At 40.4% G+C, this 14291-nt stretch overlaps 1 protein-coding gene across 1 annotated transcript in view; it reads left to right on the forward strand.

Annotated features, from left to right (window-relative positions):
* LOC121331272 (guanine nucleotide-binding protein subunit alpha-12-like) overlaps positions 1 to 14291 on the forward strand; it is a 30188-nt gene that overhangs the window by 4292 nt on the left and 11605 nt on the right. The window contains exon 2 of the mRNA XM_041278550.1: positions 5559 to 5774. Within this exon, the coding sequence (XP_041134484.1) occupies positions 5559 to 5774 (216 nt within the window). The remainder of the gene's footprint in view (positions 1 to 5558; positions 5775 to 14291) is intronic.

A 14291-nucleotide genomic window follows, 5' to 3' on the forward strand; every position in this document is an offset into this window, starting at 1 on the left:
GCCCTGCCTGTAAATAATATCCCAGCGGAGGAGTTCATGTTTCTAAGCAACAGACCACATGGCGCTTGGGTCAAAGGTGGGAGTTCACAGAGTCCACAGTTGGTTGCCATATCTGTATTTACACAGCATGGCCTGAATTTGGGCAGGTGGGTGTTAGACTAGGTGTTCCATCAAGCATTTCTTGAATAAAATCATTAGCAGGTCTGAGATCATGATCTCGTTTCTGCTCTGTTGAAATGTGTCTGGCAGCACAGGCCAAAACAGCATACATCTGCGTTTGTTTTCATTACCAAAGTTGTGCGTGTGTTGCACTTTTTGTATTCCAAGGGATCTGAACTTGATTGAGTGAATACAGCTTCAACACGAACTTACAAGGACAAGTTGATTTCCAAACATTGTGGTAGGGCGGTGCTGAATAAGGGTGTAGATGTTTTAATGCGCTCAACAGATGCCAGTGCCTCCCCTGTAGCAGTAAAGGCTGTAAACACTGCAAAAAGATTTGGTTTCGGGTTCCAGAGCAATTGAGTCCATGTGCATGGAATCAGATAATTATTCAGTCCAGTAAAAGGCAGAGGAGTGAGGAAACATTGCCTGTGATTAGGGATTTGATGCCTTGCAGAACACATTTTATTTAAATTACAATAGTTTTGATCATGTAGTGCTATTGGATAGAAAGCCATTCTTAGTTCAGTTACAGCTAAGCTGTCGAATGTTTTTAAATCGTGGTTCTTGTAGTTGGGTTGTATGGCTGTAAGTATCTGATTTCAGGCATCTACATGTTTAATGCATCACTGAAGCCCATAATTTATAATTTTGATGACATGACCAGAATTAGTTGGACTGGATAGGACTTCCAACATTTTAATTTAATTTATTCAAATGGAAATCCATTTATGAAGGCAATTTTCTGTGTCAAACCATTAAATATTTTTGAAATGGGTTGTTTGATTGACTTAAACATTTGATTGCATTTGGCACAGTTGCTGCTTGTGTAAGGAAACCAATTTTCTTTTCGGTACAACAGCTGTGCCACATTTATTCGAAATGCAAGTCAGTCCGACAACCAGCTTCAGAAATATTCAGAGATTTACTGCAGAATAGAATTGTTATTAGTGCTATCAGGTAGATTTATTATTTAGAAGACTTTTTTTTTTATTATTTTTTATTTATTTATTTAAAATACACAACTAACTAACCAATAAAATAACATAACACAGAAAGGTAATAGGATGTAAAAGAGGCTTTGAAGATTGTAAAACACCTGAGGAAGTACGTTAACTCATCCATTAAGAGGCATTCTATATTATTGTAATGACATTAGGCCTGTTCTTGGATGAGTCGTTAAAATGAGGACCTGTCTAATTTCCTCTTAAGTCCTTCGATTATTTATTTATTTTAAAGTTATTTTTATTCTTGTGACACGCTGTTCTTTGGGTGACGTCAGACCTGGAAATAGCAGCACATACAGACAGCACTGATGTATGAAGGTTTAAACAAAACAAAAAAACAAAAAAAAAAACAGCGACTTGAGGTTTGCTTTGACCGTGCCACCGGTTTTTACATGTACAGATACGAAACGAAACAAACAAGTATCGTGCTGGTGTATAATCTGCACGCGTAGCAGTTGTTGTGTTTCAGCTTTTAGTTTCTCTTTCAGTTGTTTCTCGTTCCAATTCTGAACACACTCAGCCTTCAGTCAAAGCTGCAGGTTTTTATATTGTGGCAGAGGGATTAACTGGCTGTTAATTACCTAGTTTATCCCTCTGCCCCATTTGGCACAGCGTTTTTCATACGCGTGGTGAACAGACAGTTTGTCAATAATCACTCTCTGTTGACATTGCATTCTCATGATTTTATCTGGAAGGGGCATTTTAACCCCATCCAGGCTGTAAACAGTAATAACAAAACCGTCTGTTTTTACACAATTTAAATTTCAATATTTTTAAATAATACACATAGGGGCAGAGTGTACCCCTTCACAACCCCACACTAAAAAAAGGCACATCTTAGTATTGTTTGAAGATGACTAATCATTCATGTGCAGTGGGAGTCATATGAGGGGTTCTTTGGGTTTCCATTGCTAACACAGGAGTTGATGTGAATCAGGTATTTGAATCATAATCCTGATATTTATTGAGACCTTGTTAATCTAAACATTTTATTGCTCAAGTATGATTCATTAAATATTTTCTGCTATGTTTTATGATAAGGAGATTGCTCAGATTTATTTAAGTGCTTGTACCAATTTATGAGTTGGTGTATTGAGCTCCCTCTTTTAAATCAACAAAAAAATAGTAGGTTTACAATTGTTTTTGTAGTTTGTAGTTATGGCAGAGTAAACCTCAAGCACAATGAATTATAATATGTACAACCCTATGCATCGGGGAAGGAAAGGAGACAGCTTTTGTTTGTCACTTGCCCATTGTTTTTTTTTTTATTTAGGATTTAGGCACTGTAGTTCTTGATATAAACTCGGGAAAGTCTGTAATAAAAAGACTCCAGGCAACTTCAGAGCATACAGCTGCTTCTCTGCACGGAAATGACAGTCTTTGCTGCTTTCTAAAGACCTGTCAGAAGTCACAATGGCAGGCTGCCTGTTTGTTTGTGTACTCATTTCAGATTTCTGCCAGTGTTGGAAGTCTTGGATACAGGAGAGGAAAGGGTTAAGCTTAACTGTAGACCAAGTCGCAGTCCTCTTCCCATACAGTAAATATGAAGGAGCGCAACTTGAGCTGTGGTCTAATAAGTAGCCTGTGCTGCGCTGTTGTTCATAGAGTAGAGTTTGATCAGGGTTAACCCTTTGCCAGCTGTATAGCTTTATTTTAGATGATGGAAACCTTGTGGCCATAGCTGTAGTTGCATGGTGAGTGCAGCTGCTGTGTGAATGCCCTCTGGCTGGAATGGTTCTTCAGTACACTGTAATGACTTGAGCAGATTCCCTGGGAGGATTCTGTGCTGGCCTGTTTTCATTTCCTTTCAAACACGCAAGCAGGGAAAACTAAATCTCTCATAAGTCTTTAGGAGTCCTACTACAAACACTGTTAGCACATTTTATTCGAGCCTGGATGGTGCAGAGTGTCTCTGTCTCTGAAGACTAGTTGGGGAAATTGAGTGGTCAGAGTAAGACATGGGTAAAAGCAACATTGGTATTTCTGTTTTCATATTTGAGGAAAAACAGTGCTTGGAGGGGAGGGAATGTGTGAAGCCTCTTCTTTCATAATTCCTTCTTTGAAACTTTGTTGGTAAAATCAAGCTGGTAAACACAACATATTTTACAAAACCACATTTTCCTTTTTGAGTCCTCGAGCAGCATGAGACTGCTCCTAACCTCTTAGCCTTACACTGTAGTTGCCTAAATGTATTCTACCCCAAGGCATTAAAATAGTTTGTATTATTCCGTAATGGAAAAGTGCTGTTTTATAGGAGAAATAATCAAAAGGGACATAACCCACTCCATTTGACCTTTTTATTTGACGGAAGGTAAAGTCTTTCCATCAATACAGCTGATGTAGATACTGTAAAACACACGAGTGCAGTTGTCTGCGATATGGCCCTACTGCAATTGACAAAGAAGACCTGCTTTCAGAGATTGAAAACTGCTGCTGACCTCCAGATGTGACTGAGCACTCAGTGATCAGAGAGCCCTTGGTTGGAAATCGCCTGTGTGAAGCTTTGACGGAAGAGCCAGTCCGTTCCCAGAGCTGCACTGAGGAAACGGGTGAAAGGTCACTGCTGGCCTGCGTGGGCTGCAAATAGATGGACACAATTCTGAGAGCCTCTGGTAAAGGAAGAGGAGGAATCTGCAGTGACATCAGGCAGAGGACCCCTTTGTGCCTGCTTTTGAACGCTGCCTGGATTGAGCCATCCTAGTGATTTTAATTGCTGGTGGCTGGGGGAGGAGGGAAGAAGGGGAGCTATCGGCCAGGTGTCATTAACAACGTGCGGATGTCTGATGCAACAAGGAAATGAGTGAAATGTTTAGTTTAAGCGTGATGAGTCACCTATTGGCCAGTCTACATTCTTGCCCAAGTAGGCTAATGTTGTTTCTGTAGGATCATTGTTTACGTAGAAGTTGTTTTGTATGCAGGAAGTTTGAGAGGAGTTTGGAAAGGTTTTTGAAATGATGTGTAGTAAGTGTTCTTTACTGCAAGTCATTTGTAGCTGTAATTCGAAAGATTGCCTCGTTCCACTCGATTGTCTGTCTAGTTTTTTCCACTTCTGTGTGTTTAAATCACCTCTTCTTATTATAGTGGTGCGGAGACCAAATATAATTAAATAGTTTAATTTTCCAAGAATTAGGGAAAAAAAAAAAAAAAGCCCAGCATGTTTTAAAATCAACCTTGTGACGTAATTGAGGTTGCTCAAGTTATTTATTGCCTTGAACTTCTTTCACTTAAACAAACTATATGGGCAAGACTGCACTTTTCCAGTCAGTCTTGTAGTATGGGATTTTTGTTGCAATCAACAACATAGCAAAACAGGTGAGCGAAAAGAAACTATATTAATTCACTGCTGTTATAATTTTTTTTTTTAACTGAACCTCTTATTTTAAGGGAGCACTGTGATATTCAGGGGGACTTGAGGAAATCCTATTTTTTTCAGTCAAGATGTCTATAAAAAGCAATCAAATAAGGAAATAAGGGCTGAAATAGATCTTTTTTTAGCCTTTGTGCATGTGATTAACATAGGCTGGGTCCCAGTGTACTGTACAGCGACGGCAGGCATTGAGAAAGGAGTCCTCTCTACTCTGCCTGCTTCTCAGCAATGCCACATACTTGTAGGGTCTCTTGGGACTTCTGGGAAGGAATGTCCATTTGCATTGAATAGATGCTGAGCAGACAAAGCAAATAGGCTCTAGGTTTAGGATTAGCAGGAGATCAGCTAGTTTGTAATGTTAGACTGTATCAAGATGTAGGTTAATAAAACTACAGTGTTTAATAATGTTAATTCCTGATCTGCGGGTACTTCAAATAGAGTACTATCCTTAGGAGGCAGTGTGGTCATGTGGTTAAAGTCCAGGGCTTGTAACCAGAAGGTCACCGTTTCAAATCCCACCTTGGATGAGATGTTAAAGTTGCATATAATGCACAGTTCACAGCCTACCTCTGTAAAGCGCTTTGTTATGGTGGTCTACTATGAAAGACGCTATATAAACAATAAAGATATTAATAATAATAATATTATTGCATACTGTTTCCTGGTAGCTGATTGCACAAAGACCAATGCAGCAAGTTTGAACTACAGCACATCAGCCACTTTTCATCTATAGCATTGTCTTTGATGTACTTGCATAATTATAAGCGAACCACCAAAAGGGCTGAAGACTGAAGAAAAGAGGCTATTGATATTATTCGAAGTAAGAAAACTGAGTTTAAAACCATGGTTCCCACTCCTTTTTTTGAAAGTTTTTCATGTGTGCCATTGGGGCTTCTGGGCAGCTTGCTCTGGCTGTAACTGCTTCACATTTGTTGTTCTAGTTCTGAATGGTTCAGTTTTACTGATGGGAGTTTTTCAAAGGCGGTGTGGTGTTGACGGCTACCTCTGGTTGTGCTCTGCAGGGTATGAGAGTCCTGGTGGACGCCCGTGACAAGCTGGGTATCCCCTGGCAGAACACTGGGAATGAGAAGCACGGCATGTTTGTGATGGCCTTCGAGAACAAGGCCGGGGTGCCTGTGGAGCCCTGCACCTTCCAGCTGTACGTCCCCGCCCTGCGTGGGCTGTGGCAGGACACTGGTATCCGCCAGGCATACGGACGACGCAGTGAATTCCAACTGGTGAGTCCCTCATCCCTTCTCTATCTTGACATTTTCTATTGATCGACTAAACATCCCCTCTATGATCAATTTAATAACACCTGCTTGCTAGAAATTGTATGGAAAGACCATTGCAAGTAATACGAAGTATTATTAACGTAATGCGGTTTACTGCAAACCTTTCATAATGCCACCTAATATTTAATATACATGTATTGGGTATCAAAGCCCACAGGTGTGATTAATCGATGAAAACCAACAATATATCCCCAGAATATACAGTAAACTCTCACCCATGGTGACAAACGTACCATTAAGACCACTCCAAAGATTAATTTAGAGACTATTCTCATTAAGATGAGATGTCTGAAACAGCAAACTATAGGAAGTAACAACACAATTGTTAAGGTAATTTGGCATCCCATCCGCACCTAGTTGCTCTATAATGGTGGCAACATATTTATTTGTTTGACATAAGGAAACCTTATAATATTGACTTTAAAAGGGTTAGACATGTAGAAAGTGATAGCCAACCATACAATGAGTCTAAGTGAAACAGCCTTTCCTCTAAATATGATTTAAATAATGATGAAATGGTTAGAACCATGGTGGTGCATGCTGGCTCTGTGAAACGAACCGAGAGACGGTGACCACAGGGCTCTGTGAAACGATCCGAGAGACGGTGACCACAGGGCTCTGTGAAACGATCCGAGAGATGGTGACCACAGGGCTCTGTGAAACGAACCGAGAGACGGTGACTACAGGGCTCTGTGAAACGAACCGAGAGACGGTGACCACAGGGCTCTGTGAAACGATCCGAGAGACGGTGACCACAGGGCTCTGTGAAACGAACCGAGAGACGGTGACCACAGGGCTCTGTGAAACGAACCGAGAGACGGTGACCACAGGGCTCTGTGAAACGAACCGAGAGACGGTGACCACAGGGCTCTGTGAAATGAACCGAGAGATGGTGACCAAGTGTCTGTTGTTGGGCAGCCTGCTTAATGTTTAATTAGTCTGTCTGGTGGGAGGAGGAAATCCAATAAGATACAAATCTTTGTGGTATAAAATCAAGATAATCCTTCTGAAATATGAATGTACAGAGAATAGAAAACCACAGCATAGGAACTGGGAGCGACAAGTCTGGGTTACTGGCACAGATGTGTTATAAGTGTAATACCTCACTGGACTTATGTTGATAGGGGCTGGCCAGTAGGTAGCTAGACTCGCCTGTAATCACCAGTGTATGGTGCTCTCAGGTTCTTGTGCACAGTCCTGAAGCTAGCTTCATTCCACCTTCTTGTTTGTGTCAGAATAATTACAGGTCTAAACAGGTGATGCCTCCACCTAGGATAAGGCTGCAAGCATATAGTGCCACACCCTAGGAACTAATGAACTGCATTCACTCAGAGAAAAGATAACCATGCAGGATAAAGACGTTGACTTGCAGCCAACAAGAATATATTGGGTAATAGACTGCACTGTGAAACAGGGTAAACTGGTAGGAGGGCAAAAAAAAAAAAAGATTTACAGAACAAAGCTTATTTACTGCTGGCTCTACAACAAACGTTTGCGTTTAAACCTGGGATAGTCAAGACAAAGCAAAAAAAAAAAAAAAAAACTTGTCTATCCGTGCACTGAATGGTATCTGTGTTAAGTTACTGTTGTAGGCCTGGATCGTGGCTGGCGTACGGTGTGGCTAGAAGGCGTCCCTTCAGCTGAATCCCTCTGCCAGCCTTTATTACAAATGCGATTAAAAAACCCTATCTGTCTAATTAGCCATATACTAGATTTGAAGATTTTCTTTTTAACACAGTACTCACACCTCTGCTGTGGTCTGTAACCCTATGTGAAATTGAGCCTCCTTCTGAAATGGCCTCTCCCTCAGTGAACTGGGGTCTCCTTCATGTCGGTCTTGAATTAAAAGTGTTTTTTCTGACAGGAAAGTACAGCACATTCTCTGTGGCTGCTACTCTCTCCCTGCCACTGCACGCCCCTTGATATAAACTTTGACTTATTGCCACGCGATGGACATTTTGTTTTGTCACCTATGTACATGCGTCTGACTGAATATATCTTATATTTGGAGTTTTTTATTCAGCCTATACCCAGTTAATTGTAACAAATACAGTTTAACTAGCTATCCCCTTGTACTCCTGGGTTATTTGTTTTACTCATTTTTTTTTTTTTTCCCTTCGTGAATCCCCACACAGCTAGCCATGCTGCACTGCCACCTCGCAGGTTGACCGCTTCACGGCAGAATATAATCCTTAGAAACATACAGTGTTTAGACTGGGTTACATAAGAATGAAATAGTTTATGTTTAGTATTATAATAATTACATGTACTGACCCCAGTATAAATAGTTTCTTGTTTTAACTGCCTTTTAAATTAATTGAAAACCTATAGTCCTGCACTAGCCGGTCATTCTAATTGAAGTGCTTACCAGGTGCTTTCAACACTGTATTGCATTGTGAGCTTCCTAGTGGCAAGTACCTGGCTTGGATTTACTTCATCAGCATATCAAAGTAGAGCATAACTCCTAAAGCAATCAAATTTATCTTCAGAGCTCTGAAATTGGGGTTTTCAACAACAGAATGCATTGCTTGAAATGTTTGGCTGCCTGTGAGTTGCAGAGTCAAAATTTGTGTTCTGCATGAAAGAAAACTTCTGTCCTTTTTTATATAGCACAGCAGTTATTCAGTATGTGTATCTATTGGTCTTTTTGTTGGTCTTTCTGTCCCGTAAAGGGGGTATATGTCCAAGTTTTTCTTTTCTCTATTTGTCATTTTTTATTGTTAAAGTAGGCTTGTATCTGTGCTCATTCAGTGCTCTGTGAGTGGGCAGAATGCACAATGACTGCATTAGCTGTGTATAGTTCTGTCTGTCTGAATCCTTCTCAGATCTGTTTAACTAGTAGTGAGGGCCAGTATTCCATGCAGAGTCGGAATCTGTTCGACACAATGCTCTTTTCTAAATAAGGAGTCTATTGTGTGGATGTTTTTTTTTTTTTTTTTTTTTGCATTGTTGGATCTTGGTGATGTCATTAACTGCCAGTCAATAACACTGACTGTTGATTTACGTTTAGATTTGGTGAAGCTACTGGATGTGTGGTTTATGACAATATAGGTAACACTTTGACATAACTTAAAACGGCTGCCAAAGGGTTTGTCCCCATGGTGTTTTGTTACAAAGGCTTTTTAAGCTTTGAATTTCAGAAAATGCTTTTCACACCCCTCATTACTGCTACGCCTCCTTAGTCATTTACCGTAATCCCTGACACAAACATCTGGTACCACATGCTTATTCCCTTCATACAGCCAGTATAATTGCAGACGACCTGTGCTGTACGATGTCACTGAACATAACTTCAAAATCCTTCCCCAAGCACCTCTCGACACACGCTGCATGCGCGTCCGGTTTGAAACAAAACCATGGCCAGTACTAAATAGCTGCTGATATTCTTTTATCAAGTAACGTGATACCAACTGCACCCTTGATAGCATGGTTTCTTAGCCAGACCCAGTTTTAGCTGAACACCCAATTCTGGCTGAGGCCAATGCAGAACTAGAAAAGGAAATGTAAAGCGCTGATTTCTGTTGGGTTGGCCCCCTCTGTTCTTGTCTGGTTGTGCCCAGTGTTTTCTGGGCTTGAAACAATTACATAATCTAGAGATAACATAGGTGTGTGCATGTGTGTGTGTGTGTGTGGGGGGGGGGGGGGGGGGGGGTCTGTGTGGCATATGGAAATGTTAAAATACTGGGGATGCTGAAATGCTGTTCCAGAGTTTTAAGAAAGCAACAGAAAAAGATTCAGTAGGTGCATCAGGTTAACAGGTACAGAGGAAACCAGTTGTTTGGAGGCTGAGAATATGAAATTGCAGGAGATATTTCAACATATTAATCCTAATAATATTGAACTACACCCTACCCTGTTGCCTTGATTTTGTATTATAACTTTGAGTAAGTCGTACATATTTGTATAACAAAAAACTCTAATCCGAAAACACGGGACAATGCACTGCCAGGGTCTTATTTGACGGAGAAAAAACATTTTCCTGGTTGCAGCCAAAACATCTTTGAGCCAAGTGATTGAGCCTGCAGCGTGTGGGACAAGCCCCAGCTCAAAGGGAAGACAAGCCCAACCTCATCCTGCTGGAGCCGGTGAGGGATTATCCCAGTCCTTTAGTCAGAGGAGGGCTGCAGTAAGCACTAACACATTTCTGTTTATTGTAGTGGCTGAGCACATGCAGTACAGATGACTGGTCTCTGGCATTGACATTGAAGAATCTGTTTTAGCTTGAAGTATTGCTTGAGAGGCTTTTCCTGTGTCTTTTTAAATCTTTAAATGCATGAGGAAAACAAAACTAAGTCTCTAGAGGAGGTCTACCCCTAAAACTGCTGCCAGCTAAAAGATTTTAGTGTCTCCAATCATGCTGGTTGGCAGTTTAATACAATAAATGTCTGCTCTCACCAGTGGTATTTTCTTGAAGAGAAGTTTTGAAATTTTATTCAAATAAAATGTACGTTTTTGTGTGTGTGTGCGTGCAATAACAATTGATTTGAATTAATATATATTGGCGGATGGTTTCCCTCGTTCTGTGGGACGTACAGGAATCAGTTGCCAGGGCATATTTACACTCATCCAATACGTAAAATTGATAATATGACTATTCTAGTACTGGTATATTGTGTGTCTATTGCAGTAATATTGTATCCTGATACATCTAACTTGTGTTGCTGTACTAGTCTACATGGATGCGGAAGCATAGGAATAAAAATTGGATAATGTTACAACCCAGGATCTTTTAGTGTCCAGGAATGGAATATTGAAGTCCCGGGACACCTTCCTCAAAACCAGGATGATCCAGGGAAAAGAGGGACAAGTGGCAGCCCTACTTTTTAAAATGTTTGTCAAGCAGTAAGCACATATTTTACATAGATCTTGAAAACGTAGGGAGGCGTTAGTTATAACTTGTTCCTTAATCCTTTCCAGTCATCTAACTCTTGTCGAGAAATTGACAACTTAATGGGAATTAAAGGGGTTGGAATTTTTTGGTTGGAACTCTGTGGAGGAAATGTGTTTTTGTTTTTTTGTAGAGGAAGGTGGATTACAATCGCAAATTTTGTTTTTGTTTTTGTTTTTTTTAATTTGTTCAGCAACTCATGCTGCAAGAACTTGCACAAAACAATGTAGCTGCGTCGCTGTATCAAAAGCCTTTTTTAAATTTTTTTTTATAAATAGCTCCAACTGCTACTGTAATCCTCCTGAGTATGTTCTTGAATAAAAGCTTTTTGGCGGAGGCTGAGCACAGCTGTAATTAATCTGTACATTCCCATCAGGAAATGCTGGCGCAGATCATGAGAAACTCATCTAGTCTGAACACAGCCGTCTTCCACCCATGGCTGTTATATCCCAACACCATGACTTTTTTTTTTTATATTTACAGTAGAACCTCAGACTTGCGAACACCAAACTTACGAATTGACCAGTCTACCGAACATTTCCCCACTTTCACCTGGAAGTATGCAATCACTCACCCATGTGTGCAATGCAACCAGGTAGACACTCCTATAGGAGGCGCGCTGGTCACAGAATACAAAATTACTGTACCAACAAATGTATCCAGAAAGGTGAGGCAGAATTCAAAGCAAGTGCGGACAATTCTACCATAAGCATTTAGTTTTAAATGCTGTTTTACAAGAAGGCTCATTGTCAGAGCAAGCAGCAGGAATGCATTGTGTTTTAAAATAAGATAAAAACAAGAACTATGCTAACACATGTTTTTGTGGATGTTTAAATCTGGGTTTTTGCTACAGTTCCAATTTAATTAAATGTAGCCTTTGTATTATTCTCCAGATTAAGGGTGTAGATAGCAGGTGTACACATTTATTAAACATTTGAAAACTCATTGGCAAATGACAGGCGTTTCAGATTTATAACCAACCTCTATTCCCAAGGGGTTGGTACAAGTTACAGATTATGGTGAAACAGCTGCATCAAAAAAAAAAAAAGAAGTACAGAACACAGCTGCAAAGATAAATATTTCTGTTTTAGTTGTCGCCTGTTTCACTGCTCCCTGAAATTAAATGAGGGCTGTATAGCTACTGTGGTTTTGCTGGTTGGTGCACCATGTGTGTTGCCTGGCCCTGCCCAGGATGAAGACACAGACTGGGCTAGCCAGTGTGACAGTCGCTGGCTGCTCACCAGGGGTTTTGTATCGGCTCTGGGGGTCTCATTAGTGCTTAACTGTTACTTCAGTAAACAACATACACCCCTAAATCCTTGACTCCGCAGCAGAGTTCTTAAGGGACAGGAAAAAAAAAAACACAAAGAGAATTGTATTCACAGAGGAAGTGGGACCCTTTTAAAGCTAGCCAGCTTCCTCTGCTGTACGTGTACCTCCCTCAGTGTTATCCGAGTATGTCTTTTCAAAGCCTCTTAACCAGCATACAAAGTCTGTGCTCGAGTGCAGAGTTGAATGGTTTATTGTTATTCACAGCATTGGTTTTTGGAAAGGCTGTTTTCAGTTTTAACAGGTCTCCTTTGACTCTGTTTCCACCACCTTGTCCTTTTGTATCTCCGAGTCCCTGCACTGCATAGCAGCTGCACTGACGTGGGTGCACTTTTTTGCATCCAGTTGCTGAGCGAAATGTAGACTTTGTGCAACATGTGTATGATGTGAACGCTGTGCTTTTTGTTTTGTTTCGTTTTTCTGTTCTGCATGAAAATGTATGTATTTTGTTGCAAGTAACTTATTGCCAGGGATGTTTAATTTCAGCCCTGGCAAAATGTATGACATGCTTTCCAAACATGACCCCTGCCTCCTCCCCTCCTCCTTAACAGCGCTGTTCTGCCTCAACTGGGGTTCCGGACTCCCCAGTTGGGAACTGCTGTTCTAGAACTCCTAAATAGTCCACTTCAAGAAGTTTTAAGATTGATGGGTAAAGTAATGTATTAGTTAAAAACAGTAAACACTATCTCCATGTTTCCATCAAAGACTCTTAATTGTATAGAAATGGGTAGCTGAAGAAAACAAATAGGATGCTAATGAGAGGGTTATGTTTCTAACACCAGACAAAGGATGGCATACGCCAAAGGTTTATGCTATCTAATGTCTTGTTTAACACTGTGGTAAAGCTGAAGTGCTTTATTATGATCTTCAGTTGATGCCTATAAACCTGTCATGCGATCCAAGCTTACTGATTTTTTTTATTTTATTTTATTTTTTAAATTTGCGTTGGTCAGGCTTTCGTAAATACAATAGCCATTTGGAGTAGTTGTGCTACGTACATGCCTGATGCTGTCGGGATGATTTCACTTGTATGCTGATATTTTTAGTACAAGTATGCACAGGTCCAACACTGTTTCACAATTCTATTTGTATTTCCAAAACACTGTCAAGGACATTCTTTTCTGAATTCCAAACCACTTTGGAAGAAGATGCACTGCTGAAAGAGGGAATTGAGTTTTTATTGCAAGTATAAATTGGAATTCAGCATTAACATTTCCCAGCAAATAAAGGCAGCTGCTGCTTTTACTGACTCTAGTCCGTATTGCGCCTGAAAAAGAGCACACTGTGACATTCTCTACTGGAGTGTGCATGATTTATAAAGCTTTCCCAAGCACTTGCAGATTCTAAACCAGAACTTATTGAGGAAGGGAGGAGGTTTACCTGTAGTCAGTGATTCGGATCAGCAGTCTTGATCGGCCACAAGCATGTGACAATGGCAAAGGCACTCTTGTCATGGTGCTTGTAGCAGTAGATCAGCTAGACCCCCAATGGCTGATGTATCTTGGGCTATCTTGAGGACACCATCAACACATTCGTACAGGAAGTAATGTACTGCTATCTGCCCTGGGCCAGGCCAAAACTTGCCTTTTGTTCGTGGTCCGATGTTTGTGCAATTTTAAAATAAACCCACCGATAAGAGCTAATGAGATGTACCAGAGCGACTAGCGCACAGTTCCTTAAGTGATGGCCTCTGCTTCTTTCTGTTTTGGATCTTTCTTGTAGGTTGGGGGTTGGGGCCTGAGGGGGGGCTAATGGGCACTGCTAAAACAAGTCACGGTGAAGACTAGGTCATGGGTCTTTTTGTTTCCTGTCTTGGTATTGAATTTGAGGCCAGTGAATGGATGGTTTTCCCTTCTATCTGGCACTTAATTGAACTTTGACCTGGAAAGACTTCACATGCTAATTTTAGATTCCATTTATATTCAGGCAAAACATTTTCTTTTACAGTAGAAACTGAACTATAGGGTTTTGGGATAAGGGGAACAAACTTTTTACAGCAAAACCTGAATATTTACCATTCTGAATCATTATTATTTTTTAAAGAACAACTATACAGCTCCTTCTTAAAATATGAATGACCCATTCTGATTCCCTGAAGACAGATAATCATGTACAACTCTGCATTTCCTTGAGGCGAATATATTTTGCAAACTTGATTTAAAAAAAAAAAAATAAATAAAACGTGTGCATTGCACTTTGTGGAGAAAAATAAACTGGATTAACATGGGCTGTTTTGGATACCA

This window comes from Polyodon spathula, chromosome 18 (assembly GCF_017654505.1).
Source record: "Polyodon spathula isolate WHYD16114869_AA chromosome 18, ASM1765450v1, whole genome shotgun sequence".
Taxonomy (NCBI): Eukaryota; Metazoa; Chordata; class Actinopteri; order Acipenseriformes; family Polyodontidae; genus Polyodon; species Polyodon spathula.